This window comes from Gorilla gorilla, chromosome 14 (assembly GCF_029281585.2).
Source record: "Gorilla gorilla gorilla isolate KB3781 chromosome 14, NHGRI_mGorGor1-v2.1_pri, whole genome shotgun sequence".
NCBI classification, from domain to species: Eukaryota; Metazoa; Chordata; class Mammalia; order Primates; family Hominidae; genus Gorilla; species Gorilla gorilla.
The window spans coordinates 30,293,545-30,314,218 of record NC_073238.2 but is presented as its reverse complement, the minus strand read 5'-3'; the positions used below and the strand labels follow the sequence as shown (position 1 = coordinate 30,314,218).

Sequence of the window (20,674 nt, the reverse complement as noted above, 5' to 3'; positions counted from 1 at the left end):
TCAAGTCCAAAGCATTATCTTTTCATGTTTCAAGTTGTACAAAACTGCAGCTTAAACTGTTTTTCTATTAATCCAATTAGAACTTTTGTACATCTAGATATACCACTGAATCACATATTTGCCCACAGGTGGACTCAGAGTAATTCTTTAGTTTTTGGCCAAATTTCACCTCAGAACTTGTGAATTACTGGTGAATTCTAAGCCTTATTTTTTATACTATACTACACTAGTGTCTAAAACTCATTCTGAAAATTAGTAGAATTTCACCATCAAGCAGTAATCTACTTACCACATAGATTTTTTTTAAGTATTTTTTTTTTTTTGGAGACAGAGTCTCACTCTGTCACCCAGCCTGGAGTGCAATGGTGCAATCTCAACTCACTGCAACCTCCTCCTCCCAGGTTCAAGTGATTCTCCTGCCTCAGCTTCCCGAGTAGCTGGGATTACAGGTGTGCACCACCACATCCAACTAATTTTGTATTTTTAGTACAGACAGGGTTTCACCATATTAGCCAGGCTGGTCTCGAACTCCTGAACTCAGGTGACCCTCCCACCTCAGGCCTCCCAAAGTGCTGGCATTACAGGCATGAGTTACAGTACCCAGCCAAGTATGTTTTTAGAAATATCAGAATTTCTTCTGAGCATATGCAGTGGTAAGAAAACCAAGTCAAAGCCTCTGATTTTGCATTTTCACATCACTCAATATTAATATTTTTAGAGAATAATAACAGCAATAATACACAATACCCCAGAATCCCAAGAATATTCTTCATCTTCCTCTCGTTTGGATTCTGATGGGAACATCTGATCTAAAAATGTTAATCACAGATACATTCATGAGAGCATTCCTTATTATAAATTTTAAAAACATATACAAATCTATTTTCATTCATGAATCTGTGGACTTTCTTCTGGAGCCTGTATATTCTATTGAATAACAACCACCACTTCTATAGTCAATTGGTTAGAACTACAATCTTAAAAATCTAAAAATTAACTTTATATTCATTAGAATGCAAAAAGCAATAAAAATTGACTAATTTGTATTAATTATTTCCTCACAAAAGAAATAATATCCTCTTCTCCCATGAAACACACTATGTCTGAAATTTGCTATTCACTCAGATAACTTTAATTACTTATCATCTCTCAATTCTCTCTGTTTTTATTTTTTAGTATTACTTAGTTTGATTGACTAAGCAATCTTTATTAAACAGTTCTTCAAAAAACATTATCAATAAGTAAGATTCTTCAAGAAATTAACTTTTTGATATTAGGAAATATATGTTCAACCCTTTGAAATTTCAATATGCCATGACAGTATATTTGGTGTGAATGTGTTTTAAATAAATAAGCTTAAAGAACTTGTACTGCATATAAATTAAAAGCTGCTTTAATTACAATGAGATAGTCTTTCCTCAATGCAACAATAGCTTCAGAATCAACTTGGGCCTCCTTGGAGAAACATTAGACATTTCTAGGAAAAATGATTGCTGTAAGTAACCTAAATTTCCCACATTTCATGGAATTAAAGGTCCAAGGAGTACTGAGAGCCATGAGGCACAAAATCAATATATTCATTTAACAGAAATATTCTAAATGCATCTGAAGTGAATTCACTCAAATATCCTATTCAGAAACTCGAAAGTTGCCTGGCTATCTTCTCTCTTACCCTGTGTCCTGCCTCACAATCCCTCTTCCTTAGCCAAAATAATGTCTACGTCTGTAGTCTTGATTCTTCCCATTCATCATCTCTTAAAATCAATTTTCCCAACACTTTCTTTCTCTTTGTTTAGGGGTAGTATCTGACATCTGTAATTACCATTTTTTTACCTCTTTTTTCCCCTCTGGTCAGAAACATACTCAGAAATAAAAGCAATATAATGCTTTCCCTTGACCCTGTTATGTCTTGACCTTCTATCCAATGGCCCTTCTTCCAGATTTTTCCAAAGGAAAGGCTATTCCCTTGCTACTTAAGAGTGAGGTCCAAGGACCACCAGCATCAGCATCACTTGAGAACTTATTAAAAATTCCAGAATCCCAAGTCTGCTGAATCACAGCATGCATTGTTGACAAGGTATTCAGCTGATTTTCTAAAGTTTGAAAACTTCTGGTCAATACCGAGTGTATATGACAAATTATATACACGCACAGCTGTGCAAATATGCTTATATTAACCCATTGCAGATAAAACACAACTCTGCATGGTCAGGTGCTTCCATCCCTAATGCCTTCCCACCGGTGAGAAAGACAAGAGTGAAAACATGTTTGCTGTAATTCTCTGGCAAATTTTGGTAACAAAAGGTCACCTTATATTCTTCAAAACTTTCTAATCATGCCTTATCTTCCCCTAAAGAATTATTTTATTTTACCATCCTCTATTACCTAAACTCATTTCTTGTTGCCTCATGTACTCTCTGTACTCTCTGTCTTCCTCAGCCTTCATTCCCTCTTTCACTCCTTTCCTCAGGTCTTACAGTATATTGAATTTAAACTAATAATTCAGCTCTTTTTTGGCACTCTCAATATAATCTGTTGTCAACACCTGAGAAGACACATAACTTTCACTGCCTTTGTTCTTCCGTGTTATGCATTTAAAAAATAATTTTCTCTGGCTGTCAGAGTATATCAGTCCTCATGAATTTAGACAAACATTTGGTCAAAAGATGTTTTAAATAAAAAATGGTTCTTACCTTCTATTTTGTGATTTATTGTTTTGATATCTTTTTGATATGCAGCATCAGGTAAACACATATAATTCTGTGCAGCACTCTTAGAGATAATCTGTTAAAGGTAATACCAATAAATAATTTGTCTTTTTCCTTTTTTTGTTTTTTTGAGATGAAGTCTCACAGGGTGGCTCAGTGGTGTGATCTCGGCCTACTGCCACCTCTGTCTCCCAGGTTCAAGCGATTCTCCTCCTTCAGCCTCCTGAGTAGCTGGGACTACAGGCAGGAGCCACCACACCTGGCTAATTTTTTGTATTTTTAGGAGAGATGGGGTTTCACCATGTTGGCCAGGCTGGTCTCGAACTCCTGACCTCAAGTGATCCGCCCGCCTCAGCCTCCCAAAGCACTGGGATTATGGCTTGAGCCACGTCAATAAATAATTTCAATTTAAAAATAATAAAAATGACAAGCATCAATTTTTTTATTTAAAATCTTTTTTATGGGGCCAGGTGTGGTGGTTCATGCCAGTAATTCCAGCACTTTGGGAGGCCAAGGTGGGGGGATCACGAGGTCAAGAGATCGAGACTACCCTGGCCAACTTGGTGAAACCCCGTCTCTACTAAAAATACAAAAATTAGCCGGGCGTGGTGGTGGGTGCCTGTAATCCCAGCTACTCAGGAGGCTGAGGCAGGAGAATCAATGGAACCTGGGAGGTGGAGGTTGTAGTCAGCTGAGATCACTCCACTGCACTCCAGCATGGTGATGGAGCAAGACTCTGTCTCAAAAAAGAAAAAAAAAATAATTAAAACTTTTTTTGAACTTTAAAGGCAATTAGATTTAAAGCTGTTCACATATTGAAAACCAAAACATTTCAAGAGAAAACCTCACGTTTTGTAGATCACACTTACCTTTTATCTTCATGTGGCTATTGACTGGGTTACTGAGCATGGAAAATAAATCATATTCAGAAAAAATTCACTCTTGTACATATTTCAAAAGGAATTAACTTCAAAGTATCTGCCTTACTCTGTAGTCCTCACCAAAAATAATAGGGCATTTCAACCAGAACACAATATGATTAAACAGTTGACATATGCATAATTGTAGAATTTTTGTTAAAAACTATTCATGGCATGAAGAGAATTTTCAGAGTATGTCATGCGGAGTAGGAGTAGAACTCTGTAGAAGCTGATTCAGTTAGGAAAACAAGGGCTTAAAATAATAAGAATGATTTTTACAAGTTTTTGCTGATTAAGAACTGCTTGAATAAAAGGAAAGATTCATAAGGAAAACTTATATTTATGTTATTTTTAAATGAAAGCAAACAATCATTAGATAAAGTATGCAATTCATTCTTAATACACAACTTCAGAAAAGTAGAGCAAGCCTTCATAAAAAGAGAAAAATAAAAACGTGTTCGTGAAACATCTAACATATGCCAGACACATATTTGCAGACTTTTCTTCACCTTAGAAAAATGAGGATGACGATGACATTGGTGGTTACCCCACTTTCTGCATGCTAGTCATTCTAAGTTGTTAAGAACAAAATGATGAACAAATATGGTCCACTGTTCTCTGTTCAGAATGTCTTCCTCCTAGACTTTCATATGGCTTAGTCCTCATCTTTGAGACGGGAGATTAAATGGCAGTTGCAGAAAGATCTACTCTGACCATAGAATTCCACTGCCACTCCCATATGCATGCTAATTATAAAGTTCTTCAATTTTCTCTAACTGAACATTCTCTGTTTTGTTTTAAAGAAAAAGTTATAGTGGCTTATAAGTGTTTTTTATTTGTTATTCTCTTCCTACTACTACAGCATAATCCCTCATCTTGGATATTCAGACTCACTGCCTAGCACACAGTTGGTACTCAGAAAGGAATTACTCCAGGTCAAAATATTGAAAATCTCATCAGGAAAGTCTCACTTTCCAAACTGCTATATTTCTATGGAAAATCTGCAGTAGTAGCCTGCTGAAAGTTACCATCCCCTTACCCAAAATTAGAAATCCACATGCCTGTTCTTACTCCCCATTCTTGTGCTAACAATACTGCTTTCACATAAATGCCACTTTGATCATTTTGTCTTACATTTGTATACAGACTTTCCAGTTTAAAAAATGTTTTCACATTTGTTACAACATTATTTCATCACATGCAACTAAGAGGTAGATATAAGCGCTATTTTTATAAACCAAGTTAGTTGCATTTGGTTAAGTTAATTGATTTTTTCCAAGTTCCCATAGCTAGTAAGTGTCAGAACCAAATACAGACTTATCTTTTGACATCCACTCATTGCTGTTACCACTATGCAGCTGCTGCTTCTACCTAACTGGTGAGGCCTTTGCTATCTCTTCCACATCCACAGTTGTGACCTTGGAATACATCATTATTATTTGATACCTATGTGGTTGAAAACATGGCTGCCACAAAGAAACTCAAAGAGTTCTATTTGTGAAAAGAATGTCTACTTATTAAAATACTACTCAACCAAATTGTTGTTATTATAGTTTTACAGGTGTCCTATTTCTCATGTTTATCCAACTCCTGAAATGTTCCTTCAGATCTATACTGGATAATCAAAATATACCAATACTGATATTTTGAAGTCCCAGGCATTATCTTTTCAAGTTCCAAGTTGAGCAAGACTAAGAGTACAGTTTAAACTCTTTCTCCCTGAATCCAATTAGAGCTTTTGTACATCTAGTTATACACAGAATCATATAATTGCCCATAAATCAATGCAGAGAAATTATTTAGTTTTTAGACAAACAACTTCAGAACTAAATAGATTCCTAGTGCCTTCTAAGCCTTATTTTCTTTTGCACTATTCTACACTGGCTTCAAAATTAATCCTGCAAATTAGCAGAATTGCACTATGCAGCTGTTATCTACTTGATACATGATTATAAAGTATGTTCTGATAAATGTCAGAAAATAATTTCTTGGTTTGCTTGTTTGTTTTTTGAGACGGAGTCTCGCTCTGTCACCCAGGCTGGAGTGCAGTGGCATGATCTGGGCTCACTGCAAGCTCCACCTCCCAGGTTCACGCCATTCTCCTGCCTCAGCCTCCCGAGTAGCTGGGACTACAGGCGCCCGCCACCATGCCCGGCTACTTTTTTGTGTTTTTAGTAGAGACGGGGTTTCACCTTGTTAGCCAGGATGGTCTCGATCTCCTGACCTCGTGATCTGCCGGCCTTGGCCTCCCAAAGTGCTGGGATTACAGGCATGAGCCACCACACCTGGCCCTTAGATTTTTTTTTTTTTTTTAGCTAAAATAACCTAGAACAAAAATTTACTCTTACATAGTTTATAGTATTGTAGAAATAATTAAAATTTAAAAAGTTAAATTACATGTTATATTTTGCAATATCTCTTCCTAATTTACAGTTGTATTAATTACCTCTTGTGTGGAAAAATATGAAAGTTTAGTTTTTAATAGTACCTTATTTAACTGGGTTTGCATTGAAATAGTATAGGTTGTTTCTATTCTGAATGGCAAAAAGCTAAGTATAAATAATTGTATAAATTCTGCTTCTTCCAAGAAACAGAGAAAAAAAGAATAAATCATGGAGAGGGCAATGATTGATTAATGAAAATCATACATAGCCACTAAATAGAAACCTGTAAATAAATATGCTGACAATTGAGACAGCAATGCTCTAAAAAGCAGACACTGAAGAAATGTATTCTGTGAGAAAAAAAGTCTGGGGCAAATCATTTTAAAAAAGGTGAAAGAGGAGGGAGAAACAAACAAGAGACGTGACCAGTCAATCAAGTATGAGCTTCAGTCATGAAATAAAATGAAAAAAAACAACTATAAGACATATGATGAAACACATAAAGTACAGACTTTTGTTCATAATATATTCCTATAATGCTGATCAGTATTTACACTACAATTAGTTATTTGTTAATACCTGGGTAATAAAGATTTTAATTTTATTATTATATAATAAGACATTCAATTAGTTAAACATGGTCTTCAGCCAATACCTAAAAGCGGGAACATTCTTACTACAGAGAGAGAAAAAATTTAAAATGGAATGTTCCATAAACTTTTCACCTGAAGAAAGTACTGGTAATCAGAATTTTAGAGTAATGTATTCCTTGAAAAGATATGTTTAATAGAACATGAGTTTTGGATGGGCGCGGTGGCTCAAGCTGTAATCCCAGCACTTTGGGAGGCCAAGGCGGGCGGATCATGAGGTCAAGAGATAGAGATCATCCTGGCCAACATGGTGAAACCCTGTCTCTACTAAAATTACAAAAATTAACTGTGCATTGTGGCATGCGCCTGTAATCCCAGCTACACAGGAGGCTGAGGCAGGAGAATTGCTTGAACCCAGAAGGCAGAGGATGCAGTGAGCCGAGATCACACCACTGCACTCCAGCCTGCATGACAGAGAGACTCTGTCTCAAAAAACAAACAAACAAAAAAAAAGAACATGAGTTGAGATTAAAATTATTTTAATCTAAACTCCACTTGGAGGATACTAGAAAATATAGTGTAATCTTCTTTCCTATTTACTACATATCTCTGATTGTCTTCTTATTTGAGACATATTTTCACATGAATTTATGCATTCTAAATATTAAAAGAAAATATAAATTTAAGCCATATTTTTGAAATGCATTAGATTTAACTATAAGATATATCATGCATATTATCTCACTTGTAATATTCCATTATATAAAAATTCATTTGTCAGCTTATTTATTCACACTGAAAACCTCTTAAAATCCTTTTTATAGGCAAGACTGTATTCTGGGTACACTAGGATGCACACACGTATGTTTTCTAACCTGCAGTATCTCATAGTGATGCAAGAGCTCCAAAATGATTATTTAAATAACTAAATACAAAATCTTCCATAATTTAAGATTTTCAAATATGATCAAAGATCTTTGAACAACATATTTAAAAACTGCAATTTAAAAATTCTGAAATTAAAATCTTACTATATGCTTATTCAGAGTCTCTGCTTCCAGAACTGGTTGTTTACTTGGGGTAAAATCTGCATTCTTCATTTAGATGAAGAATTTAAAGCATACTTTTAATGAAAAACTTAGAAAACACACTGGCATGCCTTAATAATACAGATTCTGAGAAACAGAATTTACATTTCTAAATTTCTACAATTATTTTTAAAATTAGAGATAAGTTCTCGCTATGCGCCCACACTGGTCTCAAACTCTTGGGCTCAAGCAATCCTCCTGCATCAGCCTCCCTGGTAGCTGGAACTACAGGCATGCACCACCATGCCCAAATAAATTTTCACAATTTCTAATATTATTTTGGTGTAATTAAAGAACCAAGAAGAGAAACTGAGAAAAAGCTCTCTCCTGAAAACTACGTGATATCAAAATAATACATGCCAAAACAAAAACCCTATATGCTATGTGGCACAGTTTCAGAACTGAACAGTATCAGAGAGATTCCTTGATTACTATAATAAGAAACTGGGTCCATCAAGACAAATTTAAGCATGAATTTTGTTTTAAGTTACAAAAGAATAATTTTAAAAGTCACAGTAAGTTTACTTATCCAAATAAATCTTTACCAGATTTTATATATTCTCTATTGTGGAATATAGAGAATTTTTCTAGTATAATGTTCCTGTCACTATGTATTCTCCAGCCCATTCCATTTTTCGGCCCTCACACCCTCAAAGTATTTACCAATCATTTGTTATTTACTAAAGAAAAAAAAATAACTGTTTAAATCAACTACTCATATTTCTATAAAATGTTTTTATCTGACCAACTTTATATTACCAACGTGAAATAATGATACATACACCACTGCTAAGAAATACTGTACAGAAATATATTGCAACTGAGAAAATCAACTTCACAAAAGAACATTTTACCTTGGTAGCAAGATTAAAGTCTTCCTCAACTTTTGTACACTGTGAATTTTCAATAGTCCGTGTGCCAAAAAGACTTTAAAGAAAAATGATACAACATAAATGAGCAAGTTCATATATTTAAAAAGAAAATCTGCTAGTTCATATCTTGGTGCTCACTCTATAAAATGAAAACAAAAAACAAAATTTGGGGAAAGACCAGTCCTCTGTATATTATATCATGTTTCTTGGTAGAATTAAAATATGTCCTCTGTTTTTAAAAATGATTTTAGTTACCTATTTTTGACTCTACCTCCCCAACCTAAAACATACAATAAAGACTGACTCTTAGTTACATAAGAAATAGTGACTGCCAATATAATTGGCATACCCTGAGTATAATTCATCCTCACAAACTGTCCTCAATGATGAACTGGAAATGTACTTAATGGCTGACATAACTTTTGATATCTAAACTGGAACAAACTTGATAACCTAAAATAAGGAAGAAAGATACAGTTACCTTGTCCCTTATCCATTGTCTATCTCTGATTCAAAGACTAATCTGTGTCACTGGAAAATGACATTCTTTGTTTTTCAACATAAAAGCCACTTAAGAAGGCCCTGTTGCTTCCCTTCACCCTGAAACACTACAAAACAGTGCCCTGAAATATTTGAAATGTTGAAAAGCTGAACCTACAAATTTCAAGTTGCAAATGTATATTTGTTATTTGGAATATTTTTTCTCACAAAAATTGAAACATTAAAAATAATAAAATCTAACTATTTTATACTTGTCCTTCCTTGTTCAGGTCTACATAAACTAGCAAAGCCTTAAAAATCTTCATAGGTACTTATACCCAAGGAGAGAGACTGCTAGAAAAACTGAGACCTGATAGTTGGATTTCTCTAAGTACTATATATACAGAGAGAAAGATCTGGAAGTGGGAGCCACTATATATAGTGAAAGTGTCTCTCTCACTTCCAGATCTTTCATCTGCAGGGCTTCATGGCAGTCTCCAACCTTTAAATATTCAGCTCATCAAAGCACAGACTACTGAAAAGATAAACTCAATGACCAACCAAGAAGTTCTGTATTCACCTGTTCCTGAAAAACAACGAAATGGAGTCTCAGTCAGTCATTCACCTCCAGCATAAGCATGTTACCAAAAACCCAACTGAACCACGACTTACTTGCCAGTCAATCTTACCCCTGCTTTATATGTACATGGGTAGGACATCAGAGGCTTGGGAAAAGAGACAAAGGGGAGGGGACATCTGCCTTGGGCCACAGATCTATGTGACTCAGCAACCTTTAATCCCCTAGCATTCAAGGGGCTCTAAGCCACTCTTGTGAGATTTGGGGTGAAAGAACAGAATAGGACATTTCTATCGGATTGTAGAGACCTTTCCCAGTGGCTCTTTTTTTTTTTATCTTTCAATAGAAAGCTTGAAGTTTGCCCATTCCTCCAATTAAACAAGCAAAAAAGCAGTGACCTATTCAGGACTTCTTTGAACCCTATTTTAGTACGCTCTTCTAGATAACTCCCAATGTCTTCTGTGTTTTTGTTCCTCTAATTTATCTTTAATCCAACTTGTCATAAAATCCAACATTCTGATCTCTTTGGTAAAACCCTTACTCCTACCAATCCTGGGATTGTTTCTTTTCAAACTTGGCCTTTCCCTGATAATTCCATTCTTATCTACTTCCACTGGGTTCTCCAGCTAATTCCATTCTTATCCTTTTCCATTTGTTTAATTAGACCCATTCCCTCTTCCTATTATTCAAACACTCACCTACATGATGATATAAAAACAAGAGTAATGGGCTTTGAAATCAGTTTAAATATTACTTCTGCTACCTCCTATATTTAAATAAGTCACTTTGAGTTTCAGACTCTCCATGTGAACAACCATTTTTCCAGGATATTAAATACATGTTGAAATATGAAAGTATTTTGATTAGCCTCCAAGAGTCCTTAAAATCCTAAAATTCCATGTGCCTTTTATTTTAGCTATAGAAAAATGGTGCTGGCAGAAAGGAATAAAACAATAGAAGAAAAGAACACCAAGCAAAGCAGAGAAGAAAGTAATCAGGAAAAGATTATAGAAAAGTCATGGAAGAAGAAAAAAAGACTCTAGAAAAAAAATGAAAAATGCCTGCAACTAGGCAGGGTACTGCTTTGAAGAAAAACTAAACTTGGAAGTCAGTCAATAGAGAATTCTATAAGATACAGCCTCTAAATATGATTAACATAACATATCTATATCTATTCTCCACTAAGAGTAAAATAATCCATCTATAGATTTACCTGGTCTTCCTTATGAAACAAAAGCCTATGTCTTGTGGCCACAGCTAAGTAAGATCTGCTCTAAACACTTTGATGATAATAACAAGGTACTGGTTACCGCTTTAACAGTTAAACATGTTAGAACAAAGTATTTGATGAATGAGTGTTCTAAGAGAAAACTCGAAAAAGAGTTAACCTATAACAAAATGTAACTTTGTGAATTGATCCAATCTGGACCTGTACCTTGATCTCAGTGATGCAGAGGTCTCCATCAATCTATGCCGAGGGAGAAGAGAAGGGATTGGGGACCAAAGTAGGCAGATGGCAAACTCAAGGGTCAGCTACTTTTTAGCTATGAATCATAGGCCAATTAATCAACCTCTCTGAACCACATTTGCCTGTTTAATACAAAGTAGGTGACAGTAGCACAGATGCTTTGCAAAGCTGTGTGATGACTATGTGAGATGATAAATATTAAGCACATAATATGCTGTCTAGCCCAGAGTAGAATACTCAGCAGATAGTGATTTCTTTTCTCTATATTTTCTGAGTTAACCTATTCGTTTTAAAAAACCGCAAAGTCTTACCTGAATATAGGCTCTACAGAACTCACATCCACTGTTAAAGAAAAAAAGTAAAATACATTAAATTAACAAATATAAATAGAAAATACAGAGTATTAACAACATAAGAGGGCATGATGGCAAATGCCTGTAATCCCAACTACTTGGGAAGGTGAGGCAGGAGGATCACCTGAGGAGCCCAGGAGTCTGAAAGCAGCCTAGGAGACATTGCGAGACTTCAACTTAACTTAAAAGAATCATGCATATTTTCGTGCATGATCCAGATCTTGTTTAAAAAAGCATAATATTCCAACACTTTGTTATGAGGACTCAGATGATTTGATATAAAGGTTTCCTTTGGGACCATACATTGAGACTATAGTAAAATTATTATTAAGTATACTCTTGGTAGGAAATTAATACATTAAGAACACTTTTCCCCCCTTTACAGTTCTCAAATGCACAGAAAAATAGAATTTATCACAATCTGATCTCTACAAGTGAGCTACAGTATACAATAGTCATAATCCAAACAGAATCCTGTAAGATGGACAGAAAATTGTATTATTATCAGAATTAGTGTAAGTGGACAGTGTCAACCTTAGAAAGTATAATTTCTAGAAAAATGAACTAAGAGCAGTTAGAGCAGAGTACACAATAGTCTCTCTTTATCTGCTCTATGTGTAGAAAGAAACACACACAACATGATTTCCCTCTGCTCTCATGCCACAATCATCAAAACAGAAGACTTCTGTGACCAAATGTGTGGAAGATTTTGTCCACCAAAAAATAAGCAATCAATTCTGTAGCAGAAACCAGCAAGTTGTCCTCTATTTAATTCCAACACTATCTATCTAGAAATAGTGTTAGATCCCACAGGCTGAGGGCTCAGTCTCACAAGACTGCCCTCCCACATCAGCTGCAAATGTGGGTCTCTGAATCATCTAACCAGCTGGTTTCAAGTTGGGATTCTCATGACTCCCTCTTTGGGTTTGATTAACGTACTAGAGTGCCCCAAGTACTAAGGGAAACACATTTACCAGTTTATTATGAAGGGTATCACAAAGGAGACACATGAAGAGATGCATAGAGCAAGTTATAGGAAAGGGGCATGGAGCTTCCATGCCCTCCCAGGGCACATCAGCCTCCAAACACTTCCATGTGTTCAGCTATCTGGAAGGTCTCTGATCCCAGTCCTTCTGGGTTCTAAAGAAAGCTTTATTACATAGGCATGAATAAGAAAAATCTCTGGCTCTTGGTAATTGACCTAATCTTCTCCTCCTAGGAGGTTGAGGGGTGGGGCTGAAAGTCCCAACACATCATGTCTTCTTCTTTCTTGTGACCAGCTCCTATCCTGAAGCTACCTAGGGACTGCCAGCCATCACTCAATTATTAGCATACAAAGACATCACTTTGGAGATTCTAAACATTCTATGAATTGTACACCAGAAAACAGTGTTGAAGACCAAACATAGATTTCACAATATAATATCCATGGTTTTGATTTCTGTGATTTCAGTTATTCATGGTCAACCATAGTCCAAAAATATTAAATGGGGAATTCTAGAAATATGCAAGTCATAAGTTCTAAATAATGTGTCATTCTAAGGAGTATGATGAAATATTAAGACATCATTTTCCATCTCACCCAGGTCATGAATCATTCCTTTGCATATGCTATCTGCCCATTAGTCATCAAAATGGTCTGTTTCTGAGTCCCAACCATCAACATTATCATGGCTCAATGATCCACCATCACATGAAGCAGATGATCCACCTTCTGATATGTAGTCAGATAGCCAGAAATAATTAGTAGCCTAACACCACATGACAACTCCTACCTCATTCACCTGACTTCATCTCATCACATAGGCATTATATCATCTCACAGTCATCACAAGAAAAAGAAGGGTGAGTACAATACAAGACATTTTGAGAGACCGTATTCACCTAACTTTGATTACAATGTATTGTTATTGTTTTATTTTATCATGAGTTATTCTTAATTTCTTACTGTGCCAAATTTATAAATTAAACTATCATAAATATGCATACATAGAAAAAACATGTATATATAGGGTGTCATACTATCCACAGTTTCAGACATTCACCGGGTGTCTTAGAAAATACCCCCCATGGATAAGGGTGAATTACTGTACTTATTTGTGTGTGTTTGTTTATGTTTGTGTGAGAGAGAGACACAACACAGATCTCCACTCTCCACAAGAAGCAGATAAAAAAGACAACACTTTTCCTCACACTTTACCCTTAGGTTTTGACAATTCTGGAAAAATATTGGCATGTGTACTTACCAGTCTAGACAATTTTCCAGACCCTGGGTATGTTGGCTGCTTCAGTTACAAAAAGTTAGGTAGGATCTTGGGAGATTTTTTTCTTCGACACCAGAAATATCAACCATATCAACAGTATACTTAACAACCCTAAAATAATTCTTTTGAACGGATTACCACTGAAGAACTTGTAAGTTAAATCTAATTGACTTTTCAGTAATCTTACTGCTTGAAATTCTCACATTTAAAAGTAACTCCTCTCCTACTTTTCATTAGCCACTGCTCAATCTCCTTTACCAAGTCTTCTGACTCTGTGAAATGTTGATACTCCCAGGGTTTTGTCAATGGCTTTCTTCTTATTCTACATCTTCTGCATCATGGATAAGCTCATTGAGATCTATGGCTTTGCCTAATAATTATAATAAAATTATTCTAAGCCTACATCTCCAACCAGAGTTCTATCTCCAGCTAGAAATACGTATAAACCAATTACCTACAGAAAATATCCCACATGAATGTTTCATTGAACTCAATATGTAAAGAAAATGGTTGGTCTGTCCCATGACTATTTGCACTTCTCTGCTGACCTGACAATTTTCTTTTCTTTTCTTTTTTTTTTTTTTTTTTTTGAGATGGAGTCTCGCTCTGTCACCCAGGCTGGAGTGCAGTGGTGAGATCTCCGCTCACTGCAAGCTCCACCTCCTGGGTTCACGCCATTCTCCTGCCTCAGCCTCCTGAGTAGCTGGAACTACAGGCGCCTGCCACCACGCCCAGCTAATTTTTTGTATTTTTAGTAGAGACGGGGTTTCACCCGTATTAGCCAGGATGGTCTCCATCTCCTGACCTCATGATCTGCCCACCTTGGCCTCCCAAAGTGCTAGGATTACAGGCACCATGCCCAGCCCTGACCTGACAATTTTCTACTCCTTCCCCATGAGCATTGTAAATGCTCATGCACAGTCTGTAAACTTAAGACCTGAGATTTTCTCTGTCCCCTAACTTTTTAAACTCAATAATAACTAAACCATATTAACTGTACCTCTTTTCTGCCCTTGCTTTATCTTTCCAGTGACACTGGAAATACAAACTTATTATTTTATATTTATATTTCCTACTTAGACATGGCCCCTTAACTGATGGCTTTCACAGTGAAAAAGAAACCCTACCAATTACTATTGTTATTTTTTAAGTTAAAAAAATTCAGTAAAACAAATCAAAATAAAATAATGGCAAAGAAAGACATACAGGTTTAAATCTGTAAATTGAGCTTCTGAACTTGATTCCTTTTACCCTGGAAGGGTCAAATTTTCATAATAGATTGATACTAGGCTACAGATTGGTGACAAAAAAAAAGACTATAGCATGAACTACTACAAAAGCTTACTTTGTCTTTAAATCTTTTTATGTAATTACCCTCCATCTATGTTCTATGTGAAGGGCCAGCAAACTGTGTATCACAGGCCAAATTCAGCTTACCAAATGGTTTTTTATACATAGTTTTCTTGGAGTGCAATCATGCCTATTTGCTCACACATTATCTATGGCTGCTTTCACTCTACAATGCAGAGTTCAATAGCTGTTATAGAGACACATGGCCTAACATATTTCTTTTTCTTTTTCTTTTTCTTTTTTCAGATGGAGTGTTGCTCTGTCACCCAGGCTGGAGTGCAATGGTGCGATCTCAGCTCACTGTAGCCTCTGCCTCCTGGGTTCAAGCAATTCTCCTCCCTCAGCCTCCCAAGTAGCTGGGATTACAGGCACGTGCCACCAAGCCTGGCTCTTTTGCATATTTTTAGTAGAGATGGGGCTTCACCATATTGGCCAAGCTGTTCTCGAACGAACTCCTGACCTCACGATCCACATGCCTCAGCCTCCCAAACTGCTGGGATTATAGGCGTGAGCCACCACACCCAGCGGTCTAACATATTTTCTATCTGGCACTTTACAGGAAAAGTTTGCCAATCTCTGCCTTATACCACGACCAGAATGCCCTGATGCTCAGATCCAATCTTGTGACTCCCCTGCTCAAACTTTTCCAATGAATCCCTGCAGAAAACATTGCTGGCTTCCTATGCCTAGTAATTATTTATTCTTTTTTTGCTGCAGAAACACAAGTTTATTTAGATATTCATTATTCCATTACCCCCATTCCATCTCAAAAATAGAAATCATTCTTCTAAGCTAATCACAGTAATTACATTTGCTTTCCTAGTGACTGGCTTAGAAATGAGCATGTGGTATAATCCAGCCAACAAAATGTTACAGGAAGATTATTGCAACCTTCCAAGTTTTCTCTCTATTTAAAAGAAACATGTGAACAAAGCAGCCCTTCCAGCCTTTAAATATTGTCTTGAGAGAGCATGATGATTGGAGCTGTTGCTAATTAGCCAACCAAAAGTGGGATCCTGACTGGGCACAGTAGCTCACACCTGAATTCCCAGCACTTTTGGAGGCCAAGGCGGGGCTATCACGAGGTCAGGAGTTGGAGTTTGGCCAATATAGTGGAACCCTGTCTCTACTAAAAATACAAAAAATCAGCCAGGTGTGGTGGTGGGTGCCTGTAATCCCAGCTACTTGGGAGGCTGAGGCAGGAGAATTGCATGAACCCAGGAGACGGAGGTTGCAGTGAGCTGAGATCGCTCGCACCATTGCACTCCAGCCCAGGCAACAGTGCGAGACTCCATCTCAAAAACTAAATAAATAAAATAAAATAAAAAATACAAAAGGGATCCTATGATATCCCTGTACTACCAAAACAACTTTGGTTTCTATGATTTTAGCCACTGTTAGTTAGTTCATCTAGTATTTACAACCAGAAGTATTGTGAGAATTTTTCCAGGGCCTACAGAATAAGATCCATTTATTTCTACACTGTTAAAAAGTGTTGCCTAAGCTTGCCTTATTTAGATATTCAAGTCATTCCCAACAACTCCCATATCACACTTTTTTCACTAGGGAACCCAAAGTGCCAATAAACCCTGCAAAGTTCATTCAAGCATCTTACCATTTGTACTTGCTTTTGTAGATGTTTCTTTTGTAGGACATGCAATCATATTAGATGTTCCTTTTTCCAAAACTTCAGTTTTATTAGGTATTACTCCTGCCACGCATTCAGTCTTTACAGATGTTTCTTTTTCCTCCCATGTGATCTTCCTAGGTCTTTCTTTTGCTGGCCATGAAAATTTCTCAGATGTTTCTTTTGTAGGCCTCAAAATTTTCTTAGGTGTTTCTTCTGTTGACTGTTCAAACTTTCCAGATGTTGCTTTCCCCAGACATTGAATTTTGGCAGATGTTCCCTCCACCAAGTGTGCAGCCTCATCAGGTGTTTTTTCCACCAAGCTTTCAGCCATGTCAGGTGTTCTTTCCACCAAGGGTGCAGCCTCGTCAGGTGTTTTTTCCACCAAGCTTTCAGCCGTGTCAGGTGTTCTTTCCACCAAGGGTGCAGCCTCGTCAGGTGTTTTTTCCACCAAGCTTTCAGCCGTGTCAGGTGTTCTTTCCGCCAAGGGTGCAGCCTCGTCAGGTGTTTTTTCCACCAAGCTTTCATCCGTGTCAGGTGTTCTTTCTGCCAAGCGTGCAGCCTCGTCAGGTGTTTTTTCCACCAAGCTTTCAGGCGTGTCGGGTGTTCTTTCCGCCAAGGGTGCAGCCTCGTCAGGTGTTTTTTCCACCAAGCTTTCAGCCGTGTCAGATGTTCTTTCCACCAAGGGTGCAGCCTCATCAGGTGTTTTCACCACCAAGCTTTCAGCCGTGTCAGGTGTTCTTCCCGCCAAGGGTGCAGCCTCATCAGGTGTTCCTGTAGATGTTCCTTCTGCCAAACACACAATCTGGTTAAATTTTCTTTCTGCTTAAATATCATCCTCCTGACTTCACCTGGCAAACTTCTACTTATTCTGTACGCTTTCCTTAAATATTACCAAACTTTTCTTTTCTCTCTTCTCTTTTTTTTGATGGAGTCTTGCTCTGTTACCCAGGCTAGAGTGCAGTGGCATGATCTCAGCTCAATGCAATTCAAGCGATTCTCCTACCTCAAGCGACTCTCCTACCTCAGCCTCCCAAGTAGCTGGGATTACAGGCACAGGCCAAATCACCTGGCTAATTTTTTATATTTAGTAGAGACGAGTTTCACCATGTTAGTCAGGCTAGTCTCAAACTCCTGAGCTCAAGCAATCCATCTGCCTTGGCCTCCCAAAGTGCTAGGATTACAGGAGTGAGCCACTGTGCCTGGACACTACCAAACATTTTAAAGCTTTAATTCTTCACCTTGGATATAAAATTTCTGACACATGCTGAATATGGTAATGGCATGACATAGTAAGTAATAATTATAAGCTCCAAAAGGGGTTCTGGCACAGAGTAAACACTAAATAAAGTAATAAATAATAAAAAAGATAATAATAATAAGAAAAATGCTTAGTATCTTAATAAAGAAGCAAATAAAAAATGACAATGATAACAACAAGGAAGATACTTAGTACCTTAAAGATACCTGACAGTTATTTGTTAAGTGGACAAGCAGATAAATGAATAAAAAACATTTTTAAGGAAATTCTGTTGGAAAAATGCAGAAATTCAATAGGCACAGCTCTTCTGTATTATGAGCACCTTAAAGACCCAAACTATGTGTATTCCATCTTTGTCTCCTGCAACTTGCCAAACCTAACTTATAGAGGTCCTTTGATAAATATATAATAAAGATGTGCTCATACAGTTCATATTGTACAATGCATTGTGTCACATTTAGGTATCACAGTAGCATTTTCATTATTGTGAAAAGTTTTTGTAATTTTTTTATAATTTTTTGTGTTTAGAGTTAAGCTATTTGAATATTTATAATGATAATATTTTGGCTATTAGAGTATCTTGCTGTAACAAAATTACTATTAACACACTAATTATCCAGTAGATAGAACAACATACCTTGCTCTAATGAAGTAAATATATCTTATTTGGTTTCAACTTAGACGGAATGAAGTTGATAATAGTGAGACCTTGTTGGTACAAGACTATGTAACATAACCTGCGCTTCTCAACAAAGAATTGCTTTTCCGACTTCTGCACTCAGTAGGTATCTTTGAAAGATAATCTCCTATTGGTACTGATGCACCCTGGCTAAGTTTTGTAATTCTTGCTGACATTTGTTTATGGTGCCAGAAAAGTATTATTAAATTCCAAATTCTAAAGATAGTTACTTTTTTAGTGACACAAGTCACTTTGTCACACAGTTGATCCTTGAATAAGGGTTTTCACTCTAGGAGCCCACTAATAGATTTTTCTTTTCCTTTCCCACTGCAAGATGGCAAGACAAATCTCTCCTCTGCCTTCTCCTTATCAGACTACTCAACATGAAGGCAGTAAGAATGAAGACCTTTATGTATAATAATTGACTTCCACTTAATAAATAGTGAATATATTTTTTCCTCCTTATAACAGTTTCTTTCCTCCAGCTCACTTTATTGTAAGAATACCGTATATAGTACATATAAAATAGAAACTATGTGTTTAATTGACTGTTTATGCTTTCAATAAGGCTCCAGGTCAACAGTGGAATATTAGCAAAGTTTTGGAGGAGTCAAAAGAAACAGATTTTCATATGAAGCAGATTTTCAGCTGCATGGAGGATCAGCACCCTAACTCTCATATTGCTCAAGATTCAACTGTAATTAACTCTCATTTACTAAATGCAAACCATTTATTGTAAAAATTAAATAGAGCCCAGAAGTTCAATACCAGCCTGGGCAACATAAGAAGACCCTGTCTCTACAATAAATAAATAAATAAATAAAACCATGTTTCTTCATAGCTTATTGTGTGAGTTCATCAGGCTCGTGGGAAACATTTTAAGATGACATTATAGGACATAGACACAAATCTCCTTGGAAGGCCAGAAAGTTTTTAAAAGTCTCAAGATAGGGTTATGGCTGAAAGCAGTCTAATCCTTACCTTGAGTAAATAACCTAAAGTGGGTACAAAGGAAAGTAGAGTAGTTTATCTAAATAGCTTGTTTACTCATGCAGTCTTAAGACTCCCCTTTGATCACCCATGGGCAGGATGGCTCTCCTGGGGTGGGGTGACCAGATTAATTACCCACAGGTATGTTGACTCAAAGCCTTTGTCATTAAAACTTTGCTAATAAATGCCCACAGGGCCAGCTTGCCAGGGTTGTGGCTGCTGACTCCTTACAGCCACCTTCCTTGGTGTCTGTAATGGGCTTGGAACCCTTGCGGCTCTTTCACTGAATATGGGTGTCTGGGTATGTGTCTCATCCGTCATGCAGCTGGGGTCTGCAGGATAGACCCCCGCAGGTTATAATATTCAAATGTTACAGTTTTCTGTTATTAATTCCTACTCTCCATTATTAGATGTTCAATTCTTTGTGGCTTGTAATTCAGGGCATGTAAACTAATTATAATTTGTAATAACATTTATTTATAAATATATTAATTCATTAAAGTGGATGACCTGATCATCCCCTATTACTGAGCTCGTCAATCACACCAAGGGTTATAAATTGTATAACAAGTCTAAGTTGTTATGACAATTGAGGAATCATACAATATACAAACTTAAGAATTGTGTTACCTATATACACAAAATATTATATAGGATTTTAGGGATCATAATTAAATATTTTTTCAGATAATATTTTTTGAGATTATAAACTACATACACCTAAATTCTTAACTAATTCTGAATAATAAATTAAAAAAATAAATCAAAGCTATGTATACATATATATATATACACACACACCCACATATATGTATATATGTAAACACATGCTATTTGCACATTGCTTTTTGAATTGCTTTTTTGTGATCAGCACTTCCATAATCTTATGGTAGCACCATCAAGAGTAGTTTGCTATCCGAAGTCTTACCTGGATTGGTGTTTTGAGGATTTTTAGGTAATTTTCGTATATGTTCCAAAAGTTGTTGATGAATGCTATGTATAGAAATGTAATAAATAAAATTACTATTTTAACAAGATATAAAAAACGTTTACCAAATTTATT

General features: G+C 36.4%; 1 protein-coding gene across 5 annotated transcripts in view; it reads right to left on the bottom strand.

The window, feature by feature from the left end:
• LOC115933107 (ankyrin repeat domain-containing protein 30B-like) overlaps positions 1–20,674 on the bottom strand; it is a 62,923-nt gene that overhangs the window by 29,775 nt on the left and 12,474 nt on the right. For all 5 annotated transcript variants that reach the window (XR_008671107.2, XM_055360599.2, XM_055360601.2 and 2 more), the window contains exons 6-11: positions 20,540–20,604; positions 16,670–17,470; positions 11,399–11,429; positions 8,545–8,617; positions 2,694–2,784; positions 748–809 (exon numbers count right to left, since the gene is read on the bottom strand). Coding sequence is in view for 4 of the 5 variants with exons in the window: in XM_055360599.2 (XP_055216574.2) it covers positions 748–809; positions 2,694–2,784; positions 8,545–8,617; positions 11,399–11,429; positions 16,670–17,470; positions 20,540–20,604 (1,123 nt within the window). In the remaining variant the exon portion in view is untranslated. The remainder of the gene's footprint in view (positions 1–747; positions 810–2,693; positions 2,785–8,544; positions 8,618–11,398; positions 11,430–16,669; positions 17,471–20,539; positions 20,605–20,674) is intronic.